General features: G+C 36.1%; 1 protein-coding gene and 1 long non-coding RNA gene across 10 annotated transcripts in view; one reads left to right on the top strand and one right to left on the bottom strand.

Annotated features, from left to right (window-relative positions):
• LOC129579249 (furin-like protease 2) overlaps positions 1-27,511 on the top strand; it is a 207,143-nt gene that overhangs the window by 140,952 nt on the left and 38,680 nt on the right. For all 7 annotated transcript variants that reach the window (XM_055469167.1, XM_055469175.1, XM_055469129.1 and 4 more), the window contains 3 exons: positions 11,063-11,197; positions 19,395-19,434; positions 20,026-20,145. In XM_055469167.1, coding sequence (XP_055325142.1) covers positions 11,063-11,197; positions 19,395-19,434; positions 20,026-20,145 — 295 coding nt within the window. The remainder of the gene's footprint in view (positions 1-11,062; positions 11,198-19,394; positions 19,435-20,025; positions 20,146-27,511) is intronic.
• Positions 14,501-27,511, bottom strand: part of LOC129579290 (uncharacterized) — a 47,714-nt gene continuing 34,703 nt past the window's right edge. For 2 of the 3 annotated variants that reach the window (XR_008689219.1, XR_008689217.1), the window contains exon 5: positions 19,965-20,232. This is a non-coding gene — a long non-coding RNA (uncharacterized LOC129579290). Of the gene's footprint in view, positions 20,233-27,511 lie in introns of all 3 variants that reach the window. The other variant, XR_008689218.1, reaches the window with a different exon arrangement.

Below are 27,511 nucleotides of genomic sequence, written 5' to 3'. Positions count from 1 at the left end.
TGAAGTGTTGCCGGTAAAATGTATATAGAAATTTATATATAAATGTCAAATTTTACGGCGAACACCCAAAATTTCCGGGGATTCTTTTCTGTGTGTGGCATTGCGTTATGTGATTACATGTGCATTCTCGTAGATTTATTAGGATTGTGCCTCTTGCTGTTGTTCAACTTCGCTACCCGTACCAGGCTTATGAAAAGTGGAACATGCAATATCTCCTTACATACATCCCATGAGCGCACCACGAACAAAGCGAGAGCAAGTGAAAGCGAAAAACTTTGTGTGTGACCAGAGCATAGTTGCAGTGAGCTTCCGTTTTGGTGTCTGTGCGTTATTATTTTCATACTCTCTCCCTCTCCATCTCCCTCTTTCTGATTTATCTTCATATCATTTCGTATTTCATTTCAAATTTATGGAATTTATTAGAGACTTAAAAGGCAAGCAACTTGTTCTTCCACACATGCAAACTGCGTGCACGCTGCACACATAGAGATGCGAGCGACGACCGCGCACCAAATGATAAGGACGAAAAATGATTTTCTTCACAGTGGGAAAATATTTTTTATCTTGTTAGCTTAAAGGATGTATGTTTAATGAAAGTGCCATACAGAGTGAACGTCTTGTGATAAAGACGACGAGATGATGGTATGCATTTTGCACGGAAATGTGCAAAACACAACTAACTACTTAAGCTTAAACTACAACTGAGTTTCATTCATGGGAAAACAATACATCAAAATCTTGTTGAGTTTCTGTTGCGAAATGCGTTTCTCGCGCACAATTTTCATGCTCCCGAATGGCGTGTTGAGAAATCATCCGGGTGCATCGAACAGCGCAGCAAAGTGGCAATCAGCAATCCAAAATTTCATTTTAAAAAAGGAAACATCTCTTCGCGTTGGGCATTAACTACCATTTACTAACTACCTACCGAGCAACACTCCAGTTTATTATTTCGGCTAAGCAAAGCGATGTGATGCGATGACAACTTTTCATGTGTTGAGAAAATCCATTCGCTCTGCCAGTTTCTTCTTCGTTTCCCTATGATTTATGCGTGTAGTAGTGTGACTGGATTTATGATCAAGTTCTACACATATTTCACAGCGAATTGCATTTTACTCGGGTTCTTGGCGAGAAAAACAAATCAATATTCAAATCTATTACACTCCAGTATAATTGAAATGATGTATGCTACCAAAGCTCAGATGTCGGTTAGTGTCTCTTGCGAGTGATTTTATGACATTCAAAAAGCATAAATTTTCATAGATTAGAAGATTAGATTCGGTGCACAAAATATTAGATTACTCTGACTCTGAATTAAGTTTTTCGAATGAATATTTTTAATTTGAATTAATGCAATTCGCTCCCTCTAAAGGACTTTCGAAATATTGTGGTTATTCCAACATCAAATCTGTTTAGTCATATAAGTTGTAATTTTGGCCCGTTTGATGGACATCATTTTATGCCGGCGAAAATAGTTTTCGTAATAAAATTCCATCAGCAAATATTTTTCAAGTCCCAAAAATGAAATCATTCGGCTCAAATGCTGTTACTCTCGTTTTCCCTTTGGCCACTTGTTTTGAATCAAAACTTTTTTGTGAATGAGATAATTTGTCACGACGAACGTTGAATGATGCACTTGCGAAATGGGAGCGAATGAAAGCGAGGATCCAAATATGTGAAATCACAGCTTCGAATGAAAACGTGATTCGAATTCAAGGAGTGGTGGAGTAGCTTTGCATGGCAATGCGAATATCACCAAACGGAAAAAAAGAAACACATTTTGAAAAGTCGGTATCTCTAAACAGCACAGTATTTTGCAGTTTTTCACCACAAAGCTGATATCGCTTTGTCAACAGTATTACAAAATGAAATATTATCTGGTGCCGTTTTTATTTATTTTCTTGTTGTAGAAAAAAAATAACGTTTTTTTCTGCCTGTTTAGTTGAACATAAATTGTATAATTTTCCAACGAATGACAATTTTGTCCACGTTTTTTCTGCAACTTTTTATTCAAAACATGAACATTGAAACTAAAAAGCATATTCGATTATTTAGAAACAAGACACATGCGAAACGAGCGCATCATTTGATGCCAACGTTTAGATTTGTAGCGCACATACACACATATCGAAGTAGCAAATGTGTTGCCGTTGTCATTTGAACCCTATCTCTGTGACTCGGTTTAAATATGTTACTCAACTTAACCATTATAATCATTGATTTATTCTCATAACCGCATCGCGCTCTCTTGCACCCATACAACACCCATCGAAGTTGCCTTTTTGCCGACGCCATATATTTTATCGGTTAAATATTTTGCTGAGAGCTACTTTAGAAAACTTTTTCTCTGTCTCTGTTGTGTGTACACGGCACACGGCCATGCCCGCCATGAAATGGGTTGCTGCACAATGAGGCATCGAGATATCAGCAAGCCCAGAACGAATGAGATGGGGCGAGAACGAAAACATGAGCGAGAAAGAGAAAGTTGGTTTTGTATTTTGCCATTTTTCGAGGTCTTTTTTCGCCACTTTCCACATGCGGAATCATCAACGTTTAACTACATTTATGCATGGGCGGGCACCACAAGATTTATAGCTACTGAAAAATCTATTTCAAATCGCTTTTATTGTTGGTGTACTGTGTACAATCGAGAACACGCTTGCCATTGTTTCGAAGTTGCCGTTTCGGTGTGTGTCGGGGTGGAAAAAGTTATGCGATGTGTTAATTGTTGCGATAATACAGAAAATATTTCGTTTCGACTTTTGTTTTCGTTTTTTGATTTTTGTATTGTAATTTGGAGTGTTGAATTTCCTCAACTACGGCACACACACGAAAACCACGCACACGCATGCATACACAATATACAATCTAACTTTCACTTGTTTGAGCTGAAATTTTATTTGACATTTGAAACTTGGTGTGAATTGTCTGTCGGGCAAAACGATTTGAAATGTGACAGTGATTTGGGGCTGCGTATGTCATGAACCACAATGGTTTTAATATATCACTGGACGCGTTCAATGTGCATTTGATTTTGACATTTGATGATTCAATTAGGAGAAGCGTATTCGGTTTCGTTTGGACGCATGCATAAGCCATTTTACGGTGAATATTATCAAAACTATTGAATTTCCATTTTAATTAAAAGAAAACGAACAAACAAAATGGATTCTATCGTGCGATTTCATGCGATCAAACAAAAAGCGCCATTGATTGAGCCAACTGAATGGCAAAAATGCAATGCAGTTAATAGTGTTCGACACATGCATACCAAGCCCGAGTAACTATTGTGCATTGCACCGCACTGCATTCCCGAACACATTTATGCCAAAATGAAAAATAAACACTGACCAAAAATAAAGCAAAGAAAGAACTAGAAAATACGGAATCGATTTACCTCAATTCCACAATGATTTCGAAACGGATATTTCTTCTATTTTCCAATTTCCAATATATTTCGATTGAATTTTGCAAGTGATGCAGCTTTTAGAGCCATTTTCCACAAACCACAATGTTCGATTACACCCTAGATTGCAACATATTCAAAGCTGAGATTCATTCATGCCGAGATTTTTTTTATTTAAAATTGAAACACAATTGTAATAACAAGCAACAAATCTCGATCGGTAAACTGCAAGTAAATGCCATAATTCGTTTTGTTGTTGGCTACACGTTTGCCTCTTACATTCGCATCGAACGGATTTTATATGCCAATAAAACCATAAAAAATGCATGCTCCAATGTACAGTAGTGGAAAACCAAAAAAGCAATCGTAGCAGCAGCAACAGCAGCAGGAGCAATAGCAACAACCACACAAACGACCCAATATTTCTGCTACCCATAATTTTATATGGTGAAGTTTATGAAGATAGTCATAAATGTTGCAATGGAATGTCAGTGCATGTGTTATTCACTTCAAAGGATGGCCAATAATACAGTACGTTACTGTACATTAAAGATTAGCCAATTTCGTGGGGTCGAAATGCTAATGCTCTAGAAATAATTCCAAAAATGTCTATGTTACATTCTAAGATCGGCCAGTAGCTATTATATGGAACTTTCATGTGAAAAACAAATGATTACTCTTGTGCTTGATTTTCTCGAATCGGAAGGAAATCACCGACAGAAGTTGAATTCATTATAAATATGTTTCACGTCACTGATTCGGCTCGATTCATATCAAATTCAATCGAAAATCGATGACAATAAATCCAACAAGAAATATTTGCATAATATAATCAGTAGTGGAGGCATTTGGAGTGTAAAATGTAAGAAACATATTTTAGATTCCATCAGAAAGCTTGGAACAGCCGATGACCCTGCTAGGACTCGCATCAAATCTTGATGTAAATTTGTCTGTCTATAAGTTTTATGGAGAATATACACGGGTATTTGTTCATTGAACTAAGTTTGTAGTTTCCACATAGAAGCAAAATTTTCGGAATAGTTGAATCTTACAATGTCCTTTGTTGCGCTCAACATTTAAAATGCATGTTGCATATTCCTCAAATTGATATAAAATTTCATGCGTCCTTTGACATTGCATCATAAAAATTGAATGTATGATGCATAATTCAACCATACCACAACGTCTATTTCGAAGTGAATTTCCCACACAATTTGATTTTCTCTCTTTCTCTCTCCGTCTACGGCAAATTATCAATTGAAGCCAATATTAATATGATTAAAACATCATGTTCAATTGGCTGTGATTGTATCACATGAAAAGCAAATTACTATTGATCATGAAGGCAAGTATAGTTTCAATTGTGATCCTATGGATCAACAACATGAATCGTTAATGAAAGATATTCAGCAAATGATGCTCTAGCGGCATCTATACGGTAGAGTTTGGAAATTTGATTAAATGATTTCGTTACAAGGTTTACCCAAATATTGGAAATGGTATTTGTCAAAAATGGCATTTCAAACGTCATTCATGTTAGTCAACTTCCGATAGGGACAAACAGAACTCTGAAAGGTTTTGGATCTGTTGAATATAATAACATTGTGCTTCACAGCATTGCTATGGATGTATCCGTTTGGATTAAATGTTCAAATAATAACCTGCTGTTAATGGCAGCACAAAATAAGTAAAATTTACCATTTTGAATGCAATCTCCTGAGATTCTCTTTTATGAAATTTGTCTATTGAATGCTTGATTTTTATTTCTGCATTTTCTTTTTGTTCCACAAAAAATGAGTCCGTATTCAGCGAACATAATGGAAGTTCATCGAAAAGAGAGAAATAAAAATCTGGTATTATATCACAACAGAGAGAAACTACTTAAGAAAATTCCATTTCTCTTTCGGTGCTTTTTCCATTCGCCGGATGAGAAAAGGAGGAAAAACAGCAGCTACCTAGCAGAATAGCACACCGACAAAAATCCAAAGCAGGTCAAAGAAGAACGTAGTTGAAAAGAAGACTCGCGCGGTAAATCAAATTTTTCATTCCACATGTACAATTTTTCGTAGAACGTGGAAAAAAGCGTCAGATAAACGGAGAAAAACAGACAAAGTCGGAAAGAGGAGATAGAGAGAGAACGAGAAAGTGGAAGAATGGAAAAAAACTTGAATCTCGTTTGAGTGAAATAAATATTTCAGATTTATGTTTAAGTTCATAATTTTTTGACGTCGGTCTGAATCAGTCCGGTGTGTGTGTGTGTTTGTATGTGTGTGTATGTGTCGGTGAGCATAAGCACTGAATGTGAAATCACTTTTAGTGTAAGTTGGAAAATTCACCATTTTTTGTACCGTTTTACATCCTTGCTGCTTCTCGTATATAATTCATACGAAGCCATTGTTTACTAAAAGAATGAACTACATTCTTTCGAGGTTTCTTCTTTTTTTCCTCATATCTCACCGTTTTTCCTCCACTTCTATGATCGATTCAGGTTTGCTGGTTTTTTGCTACCCGACTCGCTGCACTGTGTACGCTGCTTATGCAGTAGACGCAGGCAAAGAAAAAACCGGTGGCACCCAAACTAATATATAATTCGATTTTAATATTTAATCATAATGGTAAATTGTTGTGTAGAAAATGCATTTGTCATGTTACTACTCTAGGTAGTAACGTTGCGAATCAAGTGTGAGTTCTGTTCCGTTGGATTCGTTTTTATCACTGTATCAGAAAAGTTCATGTGCTCGTTCCAAACACGATGTGAATCCATCGCCTGCAGTGGCACCGCCAACCGTTGAGGTATTGAATTCAAAAGCGACAAATATGAATCGAACGGGCGACGCAGTCGCTTGCAAAAGGGAAAGAGAGATTGATTTATTTCTATGTGATTTCTCCCGTTTTTTTTCTATGCAAGTTTTCAGTTCTATCAATTTTTTTATCGCATATTGACAGAGTTCAAAGGGTATCAAATAAAGTAAAGGTTAAGCTGAATGTAGCATTTGTAAATGTTGTGCCCTTTGGATGAAATCGGTCTGGCTGGCAATCTTAGAAAAACCATCGATCTAAATGGGCTACGCTCTATTTTATTCAAAATAGCCGCATATGAAGAGTCATCAAAGAAGCCGATCTGAACAATAGATAAACGGATCAGATTCAATGAACTATTCCATGATCGAATGCCGATGATAACGAGTATACAATGCAATAGTCTACAAGATGCATGCAAAATCAACATTTATGACCCAAGCGAAGTAGTGGCCACAATTCACTTTCAAATCTTGCGTCCATTCAGTTCCAAACTGAAATAAATCCCGCAAAATACGAAGTGGACCCGTGCATTTACTTATTAATTTATGGCATTCGCACGTTTGATAAATCCACTCTTACTTTGAATTTACGAAGCCGAATGCATTTTAATTTTCCACTGTACAATTCACATTCAAAATGTGCGCATGGGATATGGAAAATTAGTGTTCTGTTTTATGTGCACAACAAGCTGGTTGCCTGACTGAATAACATTGCGGTTGTGAATCCGAATCTGTGTTCATGTTGATCTAGTTGTGTTCAGTGATGGTAATTAAGGAAAGCTGCATCAAAAGAAATTGATTTTACGCAAAAGCCAAGAATGCCAGTGGTTTCTTCACATAAACATAGAACATTCGAGAGTTAAACACTATGCGAATGTTCAAATCCTGTAGAGATTTCCGCACTGACATACAATAATACTGATTTGGCAAAACTTCTTGAGGCTACCAGAAATGTATGTGCATTCAATTGCAATGCAAGTGTTTAATTGAGATCTTCTGTAATAATTCAAAAATATATGAATATGCTCGACGTAAACTGAAATTTACTGCCAAGTCGAACAATGAATTGATAGATGCAAATTAATGAAAGTTTCATGCGGAGAACATATTTCTCGGAAGCAGCAGCAGCAGCAGCAGCAGCAGGAGAGCTTTGAATTCATGTCCTTGGGCAGTATTTCACCAATTCCCAACCAAAGTTGTGATAACTATCATGTCGGTGTTTAGTTTGGATTTAGCGTCACAAAGACATACACATACACACTGCCGTTCTGATTTATCGAAAGTTAGTTAATTTAAATTTGAAATTTATCTTAGCTTCATCTTTACAACGGTCGACGCCAGTCGTCAATGCGGTGAGTTTGGTTGGCGCACATGATTTTTATGCTCAGGCTAATCTGTGTTGCATCACAATAGATAATGGAATACGTAATATTGTCAGTGAGTAAGTTTGTTGTGGGTTTGTCAATTGCACAAAAAGCTTCATTTTCCTCAGCGTATCTCAGGCCGAGTGTATTTCCATCGAGCAAACAACAAGTCGAAACTTCTTACACAACAAATTGAAAATTAGTTGAATAAACGATCCCGTGCACTGAAGTGTCACTTACTCGGTACCAATGGATTCATTTTCATCGTTCGTTCGTTCGTTCGTTCGTTCGTTCGTTCGTTCGTTTGTCTGGCTGCCTGCCTGTGTCTTGTGGGAATTTCTTTTTCCATTCGATGTGTCATAATCGTGTTTTTTCTTTGCCAATTCGATCCTTTTTACGCGCGCCTGCTCAACTACTCAAATAAAAAACCGGAAACCATAGAAGACAAATAGAATTCGCTGCGAATAAATTGAACAGAAAACTAGCGGAAAATCGTAGTGTCTGCGGGCTCAAGTGCTGAGTCTGAAAAGAACTTAACCAACATTGCCAATGATGTCAATTTACATTTTAATGTATTTCACCCGTTTTCGCTGAATCGTTCGTCACCAATTCCACTTTATTCGTTCACGAAAAAAAAACACCATGCCTGAGAGAGCACAGAGAGCTGGTATTTTCCGATCGCCTTTTTTTCCGCCGAATTCAATCAATTTTGCTGACACCACTTGAGGTCATTCAAATGCAATTGGAAAACATTGTAATTTTTTGTTTGCTTTCCAAATGGGGGAATAGAATGCACGAAGACGAAGTGATGAGTAAGTAGTAAGGCTTGGAAAATGAACACGATTCAAATTTGTATTTTCCGGTTTGCAGCTCACTAAAACAAACAGTTACTTGCGTATTGTTCGATGAATTTCTATTTAGTCATCTATTATTTTCACTTCGGAAAGCTACCTATTTAAATCAATCAAAGTGGAAACACGTAGTCACACCTTCTGTTTATTCAACACTTGTTCCAACAATGCTATTGATTTTTTTTACTTATTCCAGGCCATCGATCACTTTGCATTTTCTTCATTCACTCGCCTGCTCGCTCACACTCGCTTCCGCTGCAACTCAGAAGCTCATTCGGTGTATGTCGCGAGTAAAGTTACCCAAATAGGCGGATACGATCTTTGAACGGATCTATTATTCATCAGTGTTTGTAAGAAAACATCGTCTTCTAGGAACGCAAATTGCTTGTAAAGCGAACTGTTTTGGTACGAAAAAGAAAACGAATTCCGCTGGGAAGTTATCACATGCGTGAACGTAAAAAGAAATATTTCATAGTCGATGAAACGTATAATTACGGGTACGCTCTATGTTGCACACAGCTTATCGCTGTTATGCTTTTTCATTGTAGGATTTAGAAAGGATGACAGTTGACAAATAGTTGTTCGACCTAAGATGCGGAATCATTTCTTCTTCAACCGATTTTATTCGGATGAATTTCTTCAAGAAAACACGACTGTTTTTCATGTCTTTGTTGATAAAACGAGTGCCGAAAAAAAGGATCTGTGTTTTTGAGTCAAACTGAAAAAAAAGTATGGGATGACGCAAGCAGATTCGACAGGAGAATAGGATTAGGTGAAGTGCATTCGAATTTTAGATATTTTTCCATTGACGACGAAACAATTCAAAAATAACTCGTGGGCTGATAGATTGACAGAGGAAAAATGTTGCTTTCTCCTTTTCCAGCGATATCGCCGTTCTCCGAACATGAATCGGTAGAGAAAAAAAATGCAAAGGAATTTGAATTAATGCGTCGCAATGACATTCTCATATCCGATAAAATTAATGAAATATTGCCCATTCACTCGCGCAATGTTATCAATACGAACCAAGTCAGACCGAATTTTTACGCAAGACAGATTTTCACAAAGAATTTCATCGTACGAAAGTTATGGAATTTTTCGTTTCCATGTGGGAGTTATTGAGATGAGTGTGGCAATCAAGAAAAGTTTCGGAATTAAAGGTGGCACCAACATTTGATACAGGGCGTTGCTTTATTTTCATGTTTCTAAGAAGATACTGTCGAAGAGCATTTCCAGTGGCAGTCCGGAAACTGTGTGCAGATTCGATATGACAATTTTTTCTTTGGAATTAATTGTTATGAGCATTTTGCGTGACATTATCTCAAATTCATGGCATGATAAACATTTGACATCCGAAAGCTGTTCTCCATCGTCACCACAATGTAAACCGTCAAATGACGTTGTTGTCAAATTTGGCGGCAGTACGCACTTCTTTCTGGCATTTTAAAACAAAGTTTCTGATAATGTCTCGCTTGATTCGATTTTCGTCCTACGTCTTGTCGTTTGCGCGCTTGTTGTTGTGAAAATGCACGCTAAAAATATTTGCCAGCCATTTGTTTAGCAATTTCGGCACAATGATACAATGAATTCCGATATTTATTGTAAATTGGATTGTCTGCGCGGCGCAATAAATTATCATTTAGTGTGTCGAATATCGAATATGTTGTGTATTGCGTAACACAGTTTACATACTTATCATCCGTCGCGGGGCATATCGTACGTATGTAATGTTCGGGGCTTATGTCATCGGTCGCCTCAACGCAAGTAAATCGATTCATTTACAGTTAATTTCGTGGTATCTTTACACATACCACATATCTCTTGTTGGATGTTTAGAGAGGGTCATGATGTAGAGACGCAGAATATATCGCTTTTGAATCTAAAGTAAAACCCTTGTCACGAGTTAATTTATATGAAACATTTTTTTTTTCGCTATACATTTGCCTTGACTCTATTCATGGGGCAAAGATTTTTGCTTCACTAGAGGTGGTTCAAAGGCTCGAAAGATATTTGTAGAGTCATCGATAGGGAGCACATTGCCAAAAACAGTATCGAAATTATTATGCAGTAAAACAATCAAGTATATTGCGTTCATTCACAGAGTTTGCCTCCAATCACTGATCATTATTAAAGACGAATCCGCAGTGAGACACATTTCGATTCGGCTGATGCAAGTGTGATAAATGGCCAAACTGAACAAGTATTATATATAGAAATGAAAGACTAATAATGTTAATAAACCAACGCCGTGAACTCAATAATATGGCAATAGACATACGAATAATTCACATCTGGTGTTTTCTACAGCTTTCTTTTCGTCTAGAAGTCGGCTAAAGCCGAATAGAACATTTCCTTATATCGTTTTATTGAATATGAAAAATTGATTTCCAAAGCACCTTCCTCCCACGACCGGTTAGCCGATACTGAATTACACACAATCATCTTTCGTGTAGGAACAATCGAACGGAGAATATAATGAAACAGATGCTATCAATGTACTGTACATGTATACTATATGTATATATAGCACTCACTCCACATTCGTATCAATGTCTTTGTCTATATGGCTCTAGCATTTGACTTGGCTTGTTTGCAGCACACCGAATAATCATAGTCGTTTCGTCTTTTTCATTTTCTTTGCAGAACGGTGGCGCCAAAGATGGTCTCGACATGAACGTAGCACCAGCATGGCAAAAAGGGTATACAGGAAAAGGCGTTGTTGTTTCCATTCTCGATGACGGCATTCAAACAAATCATCCGGATCTAATTCAAAACTATGTAAGTACAAAATAAAATGAAATCGCATAAAAATGGAACGCAACGAAAATGCGCGCTGAACAGCAACGACAACAGCGACGATGGTAGCACAGAACACACAATTCCCAATACATTTTTTTTCTCTCTATTTATCATGTGTTTTCGCTGGTTCGGCATAGAAAGCGCCGGACAACACACTGCACGAGCACACATATCGCATGAAGTTCAATATTCGCCACGCTTCGACTGGAAATTATTTATGTGTTCATCCATATGGTCGTTGCACAGACTGTAAACAGAATTATGAATAGCATCGAATGTATCGATCCTGAAGCCGTTCGATAAGTCGTGTACAACGTGCTAAGAAATATTTTACCATCGAACGATAACTAGAGCAACAACAAGCAAATAAAATGAAAACAAAATTCTATGCCATATATCTAAATAAGAATTCAAGTTATAGGCAAATTATATTTTATTAGTTTCGATCGACTGCGAAAATGGGCTTGGTCGTACGTACTAATGTTGTTTTCTTGTTGTCTCTTTGGCTGTTTCGGTTGCTTTTATTACCGTTATAATTCCGCCTTTAGCTGTTGCTGATACGCGAATTCAGACACAGAAACTTTCATGAATATTGGTCCGACGCGATGAAACGGAGAGAGAATTGTGCTGGATCTGGCATTTCACTGATAGTAAACGACATTTGCATGTGCATTTTTTTTTCTTTCCTCTTTTTCCTTTCGTCTTTATTTAAAGCAATAAATTTTACTTTATCCAAATGTTCAGCGCAATTTTATAGGCGCACGCAAAAATAAATAAAATTATGGTACTTTTTTATGAAGTTGTTGGGTGAATTTGACGTAAATCCGCTTAAATTTTCCCCCTATCACTTATTTGCGATGCGAAACTTTGCAGTACACACATTTGCTCGTAGCCGATTTGCCGGCGCACCGAGTGTAAGCGAGCATGCATCATATGCATTTTATTTGTCTAAATATTGTAGTCCACAGCATGTGTTTGCTGAACTAATTCGGTTTTTATTCACTCTGCAGGCGCTTTTTTCGATAGTAAATGTGTGCAGAACACAAAACAAAAAAAAACATGATCTGCCTTTTTTTGCTGCGCTGGAAAACAACAAAATTATTCCATACGCATCTTTTCATCGAGCTTATACCAATATCAATATTAGAGGGGCCAAATTAAACTACTTCATTTTTTTCATGCATTGGATTCAATGCACTAAATTCAACTCAGATAAATGAAAACGAAAAATAATCTTTACGTAGATCATCATTTCAAAAGGATTTATATTTCATATTGGAGTACGTGTAATGACTAATGGATAGATTAGTCTATTACATAGGCATAATATATTTGTCGTTTTTTTTTTCGATACACAAAAACAAATCGTGTATATATGCATTCGTAGACAGTTTCATTAGAGCATCGGATGGATATATACGTCACAACTTGATTCCAATTACGTGTATGGATCGTAAAAAAAGTTTGTTTTCGGTTTAAAGTCACTCTGGGAGTATTATGATGTGGAAACAAACATGAGATGCAAAACTGTCATCAAAAAATGGCAAACATATTTCGAATAACACTGAATGCTTAAGATCGGCTCATCCGTTTTCGCGAATGACTCTATTGTTCCAAGACGCGAGCCCACTTTGAAAGATTGCCAACTCATAAATTCATTTATGTTGCAAGCGAATTCGAATTCGATTCCATAAAGCGATTGTTGTCACATATTGTTGTTTGATTCGGGATGGGCGTACACATAAAAATACAGCGCTAGGAATAATTATTATTACGATTATTGTGGTGCTATAAAGTCGACGAGTTAAATTTACGTATCTAATAAAATGTTTTATGGGTGCATTGTGTGCACAGTACACGGAATGTATACGGAATATGTGACAATTTATAGAGTGAAATTTGATATTATCATATTTCACGCGTGTACACATCAAATAATTCGTGGCTGGAATATGGCGGTGAAATTTTTTTGAATTTCGCATATGAATTTCCATATTGGTCGTAATTTATTTTTCGCTCCTCAAGTGTACTTACTCTTAGCCAACCATATTTATTTAGTGCCGTTACTACCGTTCGGCCTGACTTCTCGCACATATATTTTCACTCCATTCGGTCGATGTATCCATGTGATCCATACATTTTGTACGCATCATTACACTACCTTCAGCTCATGGAGTGATATCAATGCAGCACAGACAATTCCATCGACGTCAATGATGATGATGATGATGGCACTACACATGTCTGATATCTTTATTTTGACTTTGTACACAATTCATAACCCCACAAAAGGATTGAAACCTTTCAGAAAAATGAGCTGATAAGAGCATTCTCACTCATTCGCATCCACAAGATGGATTTCGTTTGGGATTATGCGCGCCTACACAGAAACAAAATTTGATTTGAGAAATTCATCCATTCAACATGACATGCAGGGCGTTAGCAATCAAAGTTATACCTTTCGCTACTGCTTTGATTCAACTCGCGATACGAAATCGATCTCTCAAATCCACAAAATACTTTTCGAATCAACGAAAAGTCACTCGCAAATGCACAGTGTTTTAAAAACATGAAGACGTTGCCTGCCAAAAAGATTCCAATGTCAGCTCGCAATTCTGCATGTATTTTAAAGGATTTTAAAAGATTCTCATTCAACGAACGTGTGTAGATTAAGGCAAAATGTTGAATTTTGCTTCTCTTCGGAAGCCAGAGCTGTTATAAGCACCGAGAAAGAGCGGGCACCGAAATAGGTGCGCGCGCTCTTCATAAGTGCCGGCACCTAACACCATGTAATGTTCAAGTGCCGCACTTAATATTTTCTTCTGTATTTTTAAACATCAAAAATCACAAAAAAATTAAAATTATTTTAGTTTTTTTCATTTTTTTTAAAGGTTTTACATTTTGAGAACTGTCTAATTCAAATTAACACATGGTTTGACTGCACTTGTATACTGAATTTGATAGTTCTCAAAATTTGACGTTTCAACAATGAATTTGATTATTGACGTAGTCAAACTGTGTAAAAACTTTAGAAAAATGAAAAGACTATAATAATTTTAATTTTTTGTGATTTTTGATGTTTCAAAATACAAAAAAAATTATTATTGAGTGCGGCACTTGAACATTACATGGTGTTGGGTGCCGGCACTTATAAAGAGCGCGCGCACCTATTTCGGTGCCAGCACTTTTTCGGTGCCTATAACAGCTCTGTCGGAAGCTGAGTGAGGGAGAGGGGGGGGGAGAGAGAGAGAGTTATTTGTAGAAGAAACAAGACATTTTACATTTTTCGTTTTTATTTTGTAAAAGAAGGAATGAAAAAAAGATGAAAAAAATGACACATTCTATGACTTTATCATATTTGGCTTCTTGATGTGAGTGAGAGCATGTGCAACATATTCCCTGCGAAGTTCCCCTGACTTGAGTTTTACATAAATTCGCTTCGCCTCATATTTTAATGTTTATATTTAATATTTTAAATTATATACGTGCCAACCAAACTGACATGATTACAATTTTATATATTCATGATGATAATTTAGTTTGTTTTGTGCGTTGTTGGTTTCATTTTTCTTCGTTTTTCCTCCGGATTCGGCATACATTTTATTCTTTTTCGCCTCTTATTTTCGTCGGTGTCAGCATTTCACTGGGAAGTCTGATGTGCGTTTACTGAACTGTGTACTTTTCGCGTCTATCTCTCCAACATAAAACACATGAAATGTGTTTCATTGTGCAAAAGAAAAAAAAAACCTCAATCTTCATTCCATTTTGAGTCGCTACACCGTTTTCGATCTTCTTTTTCTCTGTTATGGCTCTCACTCGCCATGTTTTTCTTGCTCACTTATATTTTATGTGGTGTTTTCTGTGATGCGCTGGGATGTATTTTAAAGCATCACATCAATTTTTCTGACAAAACATAATAGCTAAAAGGCTTGTTCAATTGAGAGACAGAAATGTATTGGATTTGGCTGGCAGTTTTTCTTGTTCTGTTGTTACTGTCTATGCGGTTGTAAATTTTAGATATGCAAAACATGGAAAAACTTGACAGTAATTTTGACTGAGCTCGTTCTGTGCCATCCAGACATTTAAAACTGATAATTGACTGTAGTTATCACATCGGTGCAAGCTTAATACTAGATACTCGTCCAGCCGGCCAACTTCACAACAAATAAATGCTAATAAATGTATTGTGCTGCGAAATCGGGGACTGCTTTATGCATCCGAAAAACTCATAGTGACACTAAACGCATTCATGCTTCAATTCTTGTTGTCTTTTCATTTTGAATCCTGTCTCTTCAGTCAAAACTACAAGTGAATTTTTTGCTTCGTTAGAAAACACAAACTTCGTTAGAAAAACAAAAGTGACATCTCCTTCGCCGAATATGTTTCATCACCTAAAATTTCAATGTTTCAGCATCAAACATTTTTCCTTTCAATATTTCGATTGTAATTTGTGTGTAATAAGCAAAGTCATCGAAAGCTGTAAAATTAATTGTTTAAATGTCGGAGTCAATCTTCAGACGCCTGCTTAATGGATTTCAATGTCAAATACAATGCATGTTACTGATTTACTCGACAAACTTTTCCGTTGTTTGAATAAAGCCAGCAATTTTCATAAATTTTCAATTTAATTTGAGTACAGTGCAGAGTGATTCCATTGAATCCTCAATATTTGTTATTTGCCGTTGTGCAGACACACGAATAATAAAACTTTTCGCAAATTCCACCATAAAGGGATTTTAACTGAGTTTTTTTCTCCCCATTTCTTGTATGTGTTTGTTGAACATTATGAAAATTGAATTGTTTATGCGGGCTTTTTTTTAATGGCATTCAATTTGTGGGTGTGTGTTTGTGCACACGATAAGAAGATTCGCATTTCTTTGATGTTGAAAAGTTTTTCAATTTCAATGGAAAAGAACCGCAAAAATTTGACCGAAATAAATAAAACAACAACACGAAGTTTATTTTGAACCTTTAAGCGCATTTGACAATGTAACATGAATGGAAAAAAAAACTTGAAAATTTAGCCATTAAAACAGACATGACAAAATAGAAGAATCATCGAATCGAAGCACAAATTTTTTTTGCATTAAAAACAATCCTTAAAGTGATTAAACGAAATTTTTTTCGTATTTTCTTTAAACTTTAGCGAACGAAATAAATCATTTGCAGCAATTTATTGCAGGCTTTTCTTGGCTTCCAAAATTTTTCGAACAAAACCATTTCGATGCATTTAGCGTCGATACTCACCTGAACAGACTGAATTTTATTGCTATATTCTTTCATCCAACATTACAATCAAATTTCAAGTATTCTATTTAGGAAAGTAAGGCGATTTCACATGTATTCTATTCATGAATACGAAATATGCAAAATATGCAAAAGTTTCTCGGCCACTTGATAACTTAGAAAGGAAGATATAATTGCCAAGTTACACGAGAAATTCCGTTTCAAACTCGATTTAATCCGCATAAAACAAAGCAGTAAGAACACAGTTCGTTCAAAATTGTTGGACTGTGAAAACACAAGAATCGAGCACATGCCCAATGAATGCCAGGAATTTCTAAGCTGTACAATACATCACGTTCTCTGATAAAACTAAAGCCCATTGTTTATTCTATGGATTAAATGTGTTCCCCTTATCTTCAAAGTTGCATCCAATGTAAATAAATGAAGACCCTTCGAACCGTAGACTTCAATCAGTCAATCAGTTTTATAGAACATGTATACATGTATATACCTAAACTTTCTCATTGCGTTTCCCTTGTTGAAATCCAGTTGACTAAAAAAAAATAAAGGACATACCGTCGAGTGGCTTCCAAATTTAGAATAGAAGAAGACAAAAAAAAAGCAAAGTTGATTTTAATAAATTATTTGTCATTCATCTCACAGGTGATAATTTCGTGTTTTTAGCGCTTAACTTTAGGTTCTTGTTGAAGCGACAAAGTAAAATTGAGTGAAATAAATGAAATGACACGCAAAAGAAGTAAGAATCATAAATTAAATGAATGCTGCGTGATCAAAGTAACAAATGACATTCGGTTCGTCAAAGATATACGCGTTGACAGTGATTGCGTTTGATGAATTCAACCGAACTTGTAGCATGGTAACGCTTGACGTGTTTGCCTTAACACCGACCGAAAATGCTTTTGAATTGATGATGACGTGGAAATGTGAAGTGTTCACAGCGCCGAGCGACGGAAATGCGAGCATCAATAAAATCGTTTAATCTATTTGATTTTAGAATGGTGGAGCACACTTGACGCGTATTTTTCCTTGTTTGTCGTATTTGCTTATAAATAAGAAGTTCAAGTCATGAGCCATTAAATCACTTTACATCCGTCGAAACAGTCTTGCCATCAATTTTCGATCGTAAAACAGAAAACTCTAATGAATACTTAAACCAAATGTTATATTTGAAAGGCAAAGAGCAGCCGTCATAGGGTCAGAATTTCGTTGCATGCAAATATCCAAAAAATTTATGACCAACAACACAGAATGCGCAGCGCATACTGAATGCAGTGTACTCATTGTGTTGTTCACTCGCGGGCTCGTAATTCGCCTGGATTTTGCACATTCCAGTTCAAATTGTTTATGGTTTTTTTCTATGCTGTTGTTGCTTTGTTCGGTTCAACCTGATTTCCATCATAATTTTCCGTATCGTTTTCCCCATATTATTATTACATTTATTGCTATGATTAGGTATAATTTTTTGTGTTATTATTACTCCAACTATAACAGCAAATAATTTGCTAGTCCATGCTGTTCATTTCGTCAACTTCATTTCCGCTTTCATTCTGTTCGGTGAACACCTCATCGGCCGAGACTTTTGCGTGTTGACGCTCTGCATTTAATTACATTTGGTAATACATATTTTAAAAAAAACTGACGCATTTTTTCTTGCTGCCTGTTGTCGTTTGCCCGACGGAGAGCCGGAAATGACGTAACAAAAGTCAAAACACGACTTAGCCAATGATGTAAAAACAATTTATAAAGCGAGCAGCTGCTTGAAGTGCACACGCCCGGACATAAAACAAAGCAACGACGAGATGTTTCGTGACGAGTTGTTTAAAAGTGCTCTATAAGTACATAAATACACAAAGAGCGTGGAGCGCACCATACACACAACGCACACATACACAATAATGACGAGAAATTTCTTGAACGTGTTCAGTTTCTTTCGCTCTCGCTCTCGATCTCAGTCTCACACTCACACGCTCGTTAGCACCCCGAAAACTGGAATGCCAGCGATAACTGAAATAACAAATGTCCTGTTCACTTTAATGACATAGCCTGATCATAGTTTACAAATATTTCCAAAGAAAAATTCATTGTTAGTTTTACAGCAAAATTGCGAGGAGATGGTAATGCTCATGAACGCCGCATAAAATTTGCAGACATCACTAAAATGACTGAAACGTTCCTTCGTAGGGGGAAAATAGGTGAATGTTCGATGTTGTTGCTGGTCGAAAGAGCAGGCGCATAAAACGTAGCGAAAATTCAGAAGGAAAATTCATTATAGGACGTCCCCAATCCAACAGTTCATGATTACATCATCACCATAGTCTTTTTATTAATGCAGAATCAGAAAAAAAACAGCACGATTCTGTATGCCACTGTATGCAAAATTCAAAGTTTCCATTTCAAGAAATGCATTTGCAAAAACAAACACGCCGTGGTAATACGCTCAAGTGCAAAATGGAGTGAAGATGTCGTTTACTCGTGTGTTGTTGCATTATGTTTGTTTGCGTTGGAAATTTTGCAACGGCGTTTATTTTGAATATTGCATTCTTTATGGCGTATACACCCGCCCGCTAAACAACAATATTTAGACGTGGACGACAATAAAATGAGCGAACCTAACGAAAACGAGAAAAAAAATCAAGTGCAATCAGCTCCGTAAACACGTTTGCTCGAATGCTCGTTTCAATGGCAGATATGTGAAAAGTCACCATTGCAAATGTGCACCATAGCAATCCATTTTTAAACTGCTCCTTAAAACACCCTCAACTGTTAACTGTTTCAATGTACAATTTTCATTTCGTTTTTTTCTCTTTTTTCCCACTCGAATTTTTTTTTCGTTTCGGCTTGTTATTTATTTTGTGAGCGAATAGCAAATGCATGGTGTACAAAAAGAGAGACAGCGTTTCTAATGTGTTTTTATTTGTCTTGGTTTCAGGATCCGGATGCTAGCTACGACATCAATGGAAATGATTCAGGTTAATTGAATAAATGTCAGAAAAATGACAAAAACGTCAAAAATATTTAGCAAAATCATCAAAAGACAAAATGAATTAAAAAAAAATAAATGATGAAGCGTCGAAAATTACAAATTACAAAATCGTCAAAAAACAATTTTCATTGGAAAAAAGTTTTTTGATGAACGAAATTCTTTAGGTAATTCTGATTTTATCAGCAAGGTAAATTTACAACAGATTTCAATGATTATGAACAAAACGTAAATCAACGAGTCTATGAGTTGAATTTTGATGCAGACATTTTTTTAAATCAATTCAGACTGTGAAGCTATGAATTTAAATTCAAAATAAGTTGGTTTTTCTAATCCAAAAAAAAAAAAAACAGAATCACCTGAAGAATTTCGTTTATCTATAAAATTTACTCCATTTTGTTAATAATTTCTGACGATTTTGCCAATTTTCATTTGAAGAATACTTGATTATTTTGACGTTTTTGAATTTTGGCCACCAAAAAAATATATATGGATTTTTGACGTTTTTGTCCTTTATCGTTTTTGTTCATTTTGTCGACGATTTTATTTTAACGATTTTCCCATTATTTTTGACGTTCAGATCCAATGCCTCAGGATAATGGTGATAATAAGCACGGAACACGATGTGCTGGTGAAGTGGCTGCTGTTGCATTTAACAGCTTTTGCGGCGTTGGTGTTGCATACAATGCCAGTATTGGAGGTAAGTCTTGTATTCATACAGTCTAAAATCTACAGTCGAGTCGAGTCTCTGCCCAATTTATCCTCGTGCAGGTCCCAACGGGTTTTTCTAATTCGCACATCGAAAAAAAAAACGGAAAAGAGAAAACAATGAAAAACATGACAAATAGAATTAAATGAAATGAGAAAAATGACGAAGAAACTGTGAACAAATTTGAATCCATTTGGAAAATTGCATTTCACCATAGCACGACTGTTTGAGCGCGTTATGCTTCTACGAAAAAAAAGACATTTTTATTAGCTTGATTAAACAAACGTTGTTGGCATTCATTCGCTTTATATAATTGAATACTTTTCATATGATTCTCTAATATGTCAGAATTTCTCGATCGAAATGCAACAAACATGGAAAAATGAACGTTAAAAATTCTGTTGATTTTTATTTTCGTTCAACGTTTGGTTGGCAATGTTAAATTTTCATGAAATTCCCCGAACGAATGACATGTAAATATGTTGAAATATTTTGAAAAATTCATACGTTATTGATTCACATAGGAATGTTATATCTTCTGAATCTCATTATTGTACTGCACGAAATCGCATCGGAATTATGCATTTAATTTGCGAAATTGTTGAAACATCGCCATGCGTATCGCTCTGTTTATCTCCAGACTATTTACATTTTCTCAAAGATAATTGTATTTCTGCTACGTATTTTCGACTTCATCAAATGCAAACGAACACGATACGAGATTAAATCGATAGTTAAGAGATCAAATTAAAGCAATGAAAACATACAGCTCTGGTTACGTGATGGCTAAAATGTCAAATAGTTTGTTTGATGCTTGACTTTGTTATGTATTTTTTCGCAACAACGAAAGCAATTGAATTTATTTTCCGTGGTAGCTGACAAAAAAGCAGAGGAATTGTTCTGAAAGTGATGATAACAGAGCGAGAGACATAGAGAGAGAGATAGTACATATGTTTGCGTGTTGCTGTGTTTTGCGACTGTTTAAAGCACGAAATAGCCAGAAAAAGCTGCTTTGATCCAAATACACACGTCCGTATATTGTATCGGATTTTTTGCTATTGTTGTCATCATATCACCGATTCCGTATTGTTTGGTTTGGTTTTATGTGATCATTTCCGTTCGGTCTTTTTTTCTCTCCCTCTCCCTCTCTCCCTCTGCTCTTTAGCTGTTTGTTATTCCTGGAGATTTATTCATTCCATGTGCATATTTTCGTGGGTATTTGTTGGATCTTGTCATGACGTTGTGTTTTTCCTATTCATTTTGTTAATTTTCATCTGTTTTTCAAAGTTTGGACACCAGTGCGTTTTTCCCTTGGCGAAGTTTTTTTTTTGCGGAGGCGATATTTTTTAAAATGACCCATCTGTTCGATATGTATGTGTGTGTGTGTGCTGTGCATCAACCGAACGATGTTCCACGTTCACTTCTTCTCTTCTACTCTCTCTCTCTCTCTATCTCTCTCTATCTCTCTCTCCCTCTTTCTCGCTCTCTATATGCTGAAAGCATACCCCTGAATCATTCTACATCCACTCACAGCTCCATCGTTGCATCTCGCTTTCACTTTGCGAGAATCGTCCATATTATGAATATGTGTGAATGGGTGACAGAAAAAAAGCATTTGTTCTTTGTCGACACCATTGTTCACTCTAACTAGCTTTGTTTGCTGTTTGGTTTGTATTTTTCCCCATTATTTTCGCTGATGCGCGAACGTTATTTAATCTTCTTTTGTGTGCCGTAATCGTCATGCAACTTTTTATTCTTTTTCGAATTTTTACATTGGCGTCATATATTTTCGCCGAGTTTTTGTTGTTGTTGTTGTTGTTGTTGCTCGTGCAATCTATCGTTCGATCCAATTTTTGTGATTACTGCCTTTGGTGGTGTGCTGGCTGTGTATTCGGATCTGTTTGACGATTGGGTCCATTTTGTGTTACGATGCTGAAAATTTATTAAATAGTATTTGAAAAGGCGTGCGTGTGTGTAACGAACCAACGACAGCAACAGCAACAGCAACAACGAAAAAAAAATGAGCGCTCGTGAATCGGATCAAATGCCAACGAACCAACAAAAATGACATTGGTCTTAAGCTCGTGCATCGCTCACACGTTGTAACTTCAACCAGGATTAGTTGAAAATGAAAAATCGGACAATAAATATGGTTTATTGTCGTGTTGTCATCCCCACCAGAGAAATTACAATGCACACATGCGTAAACACTAATCAAATGACATACGCTCGAGGGATCAATATGCCCGTAGCAAGGCTTAAATTGCAAAAAAAAGCTACACTTTTTCATCAGCTTTTCTGCTTACCACCACCACCAACAAAGCAATGCCACTCATAATTAAAACTTCCAACATACACACACACACACACACACACAAAGGAAAAAAAATTCAAATTGAATTCATTTGATATAAAAGAATCTATGAAATGTGAGGAAACCTTTATCAAACGGTGTATATACTAAAATCCATAGGATTCCAACATTGACTATCGAACGAGAAGAAGAAAAAGTTGATTTATTATTTTTCCGGGATATTCGACTCAATGTCAAGGAAAAGAATCCAAATTTTATTTTTAGAGCAAACAATTACTTTGCTAACACCATCATAAATTTAAGTCGAAGTAAAATAGACGGCAATTTTTGGCCCACATGCTACTCAAGTGGACGAAATGAGGAAAAAACATTTAAGCCTCAAAGCTTCAAAACAAATACTTGAACAAAGTTGAAGAAAGATTTTTTTTCTCGACAGAACAGAAGAAATATAAATACAAATACCTGACGCATGCATGCACGGCGCCAATCGGACGCGACCAAAGCAATCTGCCTGAATATACACGCTGAAAAAAATAACGGCAACGCAGAAGAATAACAAAATCTTCAACGGCCTACCATTTACGATAAATTCACGATAATAATTCTGATAATTAGGATTTATTGGCACAGAGCACGTCAGACACCATTCGAAAGCGCTGCAAAGTGTATGTGTGCGTGCAAAGAAACAAGCCAATTTGTTTACTTCTTCTCATTCATTGATACATAAACAAAATCCCCTCGCCACAATTAATAAGTTACGTCACTTTTTCACAGTAACAAAATAAATATTTATGAATTTATCAGATATAGAATTGTTGGATTGTTTGTATAAATACTCTCTGCATTATTTGATTTTATCAATTTGTTGAAGAATTTCATTTAAAAAATTGAGTCATATTTTTCTAAATGCGCGATTCATCCGTCATTTTTCTAAACATACGTTTTCCGATGGCTCAGCATCTCAGCATTTCGTATCTGCGGATATATCCGAGCATATCGACGACGCAAGTCACTGTGATGTGCACAGCTACATCGACTACACACAAACAGAGAGTTCTACACACAAACAGAGAGCGCAGTGTTTGTGTGTAGTCGATGTAGCTGTGCGCATAGACACACGCCACTTATACAGTGACTTGCATCGTCGATATGCTCGGATATATCCACAGATACGAAATGCTGAGATGCTGAGCCATCGGAAAACGTATGTTTGCATTTTTCCCGTACTGCGATAAAAGCCTATATAAAGAATGTTATTATATTTGACAATATTTGACTCGATGTCAATGACGATGTGGCAGCGCCACCTATAGAGATTCCTTATTAAAATAAGTGGGACTATTGAGTGCGTGCATCATATCGCACGTAAATTTTCAATATGGCAGCGCCCATAGAATTGAAAAGTTAACCAATTTCGTAGTCACAAATTATCGCTGTACGATTTTTCCTACTCAACAATTAAGTCAGCCTTTGGTTCAATTTAAAGTCAATTTATTTTCAATTCACAAGCACATGCACATTTCAAATGAGTTGCTATTCCATTGAAACATTTGAGTATGAAAACATGAATCGAATGGCGTTGATGCAGCGGAGCATGTATGATTTAATTAACCATTTACAATAGACACAATTCCCAATATTCATTACACTCGTTTTGGATCATGCTGAACATAAAAAAAATGTGTGAAACGTTGTATGAAGCTGTTTTTCAATCGTCCATGAGTTTGATTATCATCAGTTTTTGATTATGTTAGTCATTGTTTGTTTCGCAGTTGAACCATTTTTACACGTATATCTCTTATTCAGTTCATTGCTGTCACTTGTTCTGGCAAAGCCTTTACCCATCGCATTCATCGAAATTGCTATTTTTTCTTTCTCGAAATTTTCCGTTTTTCCATCCCGATGATTCAATGGCATTTTCATGAACAAAAGACGGTGTCTATCATTCATATCTTCGGGAATATTGGTGAAAAATGATTGATTCACAACCAAATTTAAAGCGCATCTGCGAAAAAAAAAAAATGAAAGCGGATATATTCCAGTTGAATGGCTGTGGGGTCTCTTTCACCAGAAAGTACTTTTTAATTAAATTCTTCAACCACATGCATTACGTGTAGCATTGCTCCGTCAGTGACTTTTTACGCAATAATATTTGATTTCGATTTTCGAAAACAAATTTTACATGCACAATTCGAGCTTGAAATGAAAAAAAAAGGAACCATTTGTGGTGCTCTCATAAATTATACTCACTAATAACGTTCGAATGGCCTTTAACAGAGGCACTAAATGTCATTGTTTTAGGAACATTACGATAGCAGTGGTCCTCGGGGACGGAAGCGAATGCATCTTTACATTATAAACACATAATACACGAATGATTGCTGCAAGTGACATGGGAAACTATTTGAAAATTTTGTTTACATTAATGATAGCAACAACAATATCGGTCATAAAAAGATTTTAACTGCATGTGCAAAACTCTGGCTTGCGATATTTGTTCATTGGCCAAACAATGAAACTGATTTGATGCCGGCATATGAGCTAAAATGTTTGTGATTTTCACATTAAATTGCAAATTGTATTTTGCTATGGTTTAGTCTTTGAATTTCGGAAATTACCGGCTGTTCATAAGCGTTTTACATTGTTTTCGTTTTTCGATGGGAAACAACAACAGTGGAACAAAGCAGAGTCGGGTCAGAGCGTCCAATCTTTAATGAAGCTGGGTCGAAAGTTTTCAAATTACAGTCATTATTTTTCGGTTATGTTCATTCTATTGTGACTTCGGAAACGGTTCCAATACTTTGTTGAGAAGGTGTTTTTGTGTCTACACAAACAGGGGCCGTATTTGTGAACGATTCTCGTTGCTGGGGGAATAGAAAAGCATCTATGTCGTTCTTCAGAAGTTTTCCACACAAGTAAAACGCAAAACCATCGAAATATTTCATTTCGAGTATTTTAAAGTCTGATCAAATCTTTGCCTGAACTCCACTTTCGAAAACTGCCAGTTCTAATTCCAAAAATGAAAGTGGATAAAATTTTGTGCACACAAGACATTTGTTTACCCGTTTAATAATTCAAGCGGCAACGAATACAAAAACACTGGGCCAACGATTCGATTTCGATATTTTGTCCGCACTAATAGGCAATTTGTGTTCTAAATACCATTAGATCTCCTCCGTATACACATGAAATTTGAAGCACCAGTTTCAGACGACAAATTGCTTGCTATTCCGAAATGTTGTTATTTCGATTATCGATTCAGAGCGCAATCGTTCCCGAACAATAATGGAATTGCAAAAATGTTTAGTTTATGCGTCAAGACACCGGCGTTGACTCAGTTTTATTACATTAAATTTCATTTACTCCCTTTGTATCAATATAATTCGGTTGCCACAAGTCTGAAATTAAATTGTGTGTAACCACACACTTTGATATTTTTCTTCGTTAAAAGCATGGAAAAAAACGTGTCGAGAATAATCGCCATCATAATCGGTGCGTTTTATTTCCCTTGCTCTTTTATTATCATGATTTTTTGCATGCTTCGCCTTCAATTTTTTTTTTTCATATTCATTTTCATTGGGTTGAAAATCTGTAGGGATGAATGCCATTTTTTATGCGCTTGATGAATGTACGTGAGACGACAAAATGTCATCACCCGAAACGTGTTCATGACTTTGTTGCTAAAAATGATGAAATTGAATTTTTGTGTTGGCACTTTGTGCATGTGCTTTGATTGAATACATTTGGCGAGAGACGTCAACATAGAACGACGTTCATACCTTGATTTGAAATACCAAATGAAATTTGTTTGTGTTTACATTGGCAATGAATCAGATTTTTTGAGGTACTTTTTGCTTTAATTCATTCGTTTGCCTTCGCTTTCAATTGAGTGAAAAAACACTTAACCATTTCTTCTTTTTCTCTCGATACATTCGCCAAAACTCAAACGCATTCAAGTGTCTTCAGATGATGGCAACGAAGAGAAAGAGAGTGAGAGGGCGGGGGAGAAAAAAATTGTGAACAGGACTAAATTAAATTGAAAATCACAAAATAAATACAATAAACATCAACTGAGGCAGTCGCTTGCCGCGCATTATTCAATCGGACTGGCTCTGTTGCATTTTCACTTTGATGTTGTTCAAACGAATTTTTTTTTTATTCATTTAATAAGTGTGTTTTCGATTCGCATTTTTCATGGCAGACTTTATTTGATATCTGTACCTTCGCTGGTAAAGAAGGTTTTATCGTTTCAATTGCACCGAAAAAACGGGTTTTCTTTTCTCTTTTTTGTCGATTTCAATTTCATTTCAAAAGAAAACTTTTCCTAAAAACGTCTTTTGATTGAAATGTCCAGATGTAATCAATATTTCATTGGTATCGAAGAAGAAAAATGAGCAACAACAAAAATTTGCTGATATGCTGTGAATCAATGCGCAAGTTTGCTTTGAGTGAAATATGCCCAAAGCCAAGAGGGAATAATTCAAAAAGCAAACAACTTCGATTCAATTATTTTTTGTCAGAAATTATGAGCAAGAAGCAACATTCGGGGGGTCAAAAGCCAGTATATCCGAAATCCATTGAGCAAAACGGAAGTCAATTGTGCCGAAGCAAATAACAAAGGAAAACAAACATTGGATCGAGTTATATTTCCTCATTCCAGTGGATGTGCTCTTTCAGTTTTCGTCATTTTTTGCATGGCACAAAAAAGCGAATAAAAAACTGAACGAATGATTGACGTAAAAATGAAAGCGCTCAAATTCTGTGTACACTGTACAGTGTACAACGACGTGCTTTCCATTCGATATAAATTGAACGTGAGTTAATTAGCATGTTCGGATTACGTGTCAAAATGCAGTCGATCGAAATGTGATCGCTTTTGAAAGCTTCACATCACATTTTCAGTTCAGTTTAGATAAACTTCGAGCGCTAATCGAGTTGGCGGAAAAACTTTTTTCTGTACACAAACCAACGTTTGCTGTATGTTTTAATAATGTGATAAGCCATAATTTTTCCGGTAAGAGCGTTTTTTTCTACTTAAGCATG

Source organism: Sitodiplosis mosellana, unplaced genomic scaffold (genome assembly GCF_009176505.1).
Source record: "Sitodiplosis mosellana isolate CC-2019 unplaced genomic scaffold, AAFC_SMos_1.0 Smas_scaffold_1, whole genome shotgun sequence".
Classification (NCBI taxonomy): domain Eukaryota; kingdom Metazoa; phylum Arthropoda; class Insecta; order Diptera; family Cecidomyiidae; genus Sitodiplosis; species Sitodiplosis mosellana.
The sequence above is the reverse complement of the archived record's forward strand: the minus strand, read 5'-3'. Positions and strand labels throughout refer to the sequence as shown.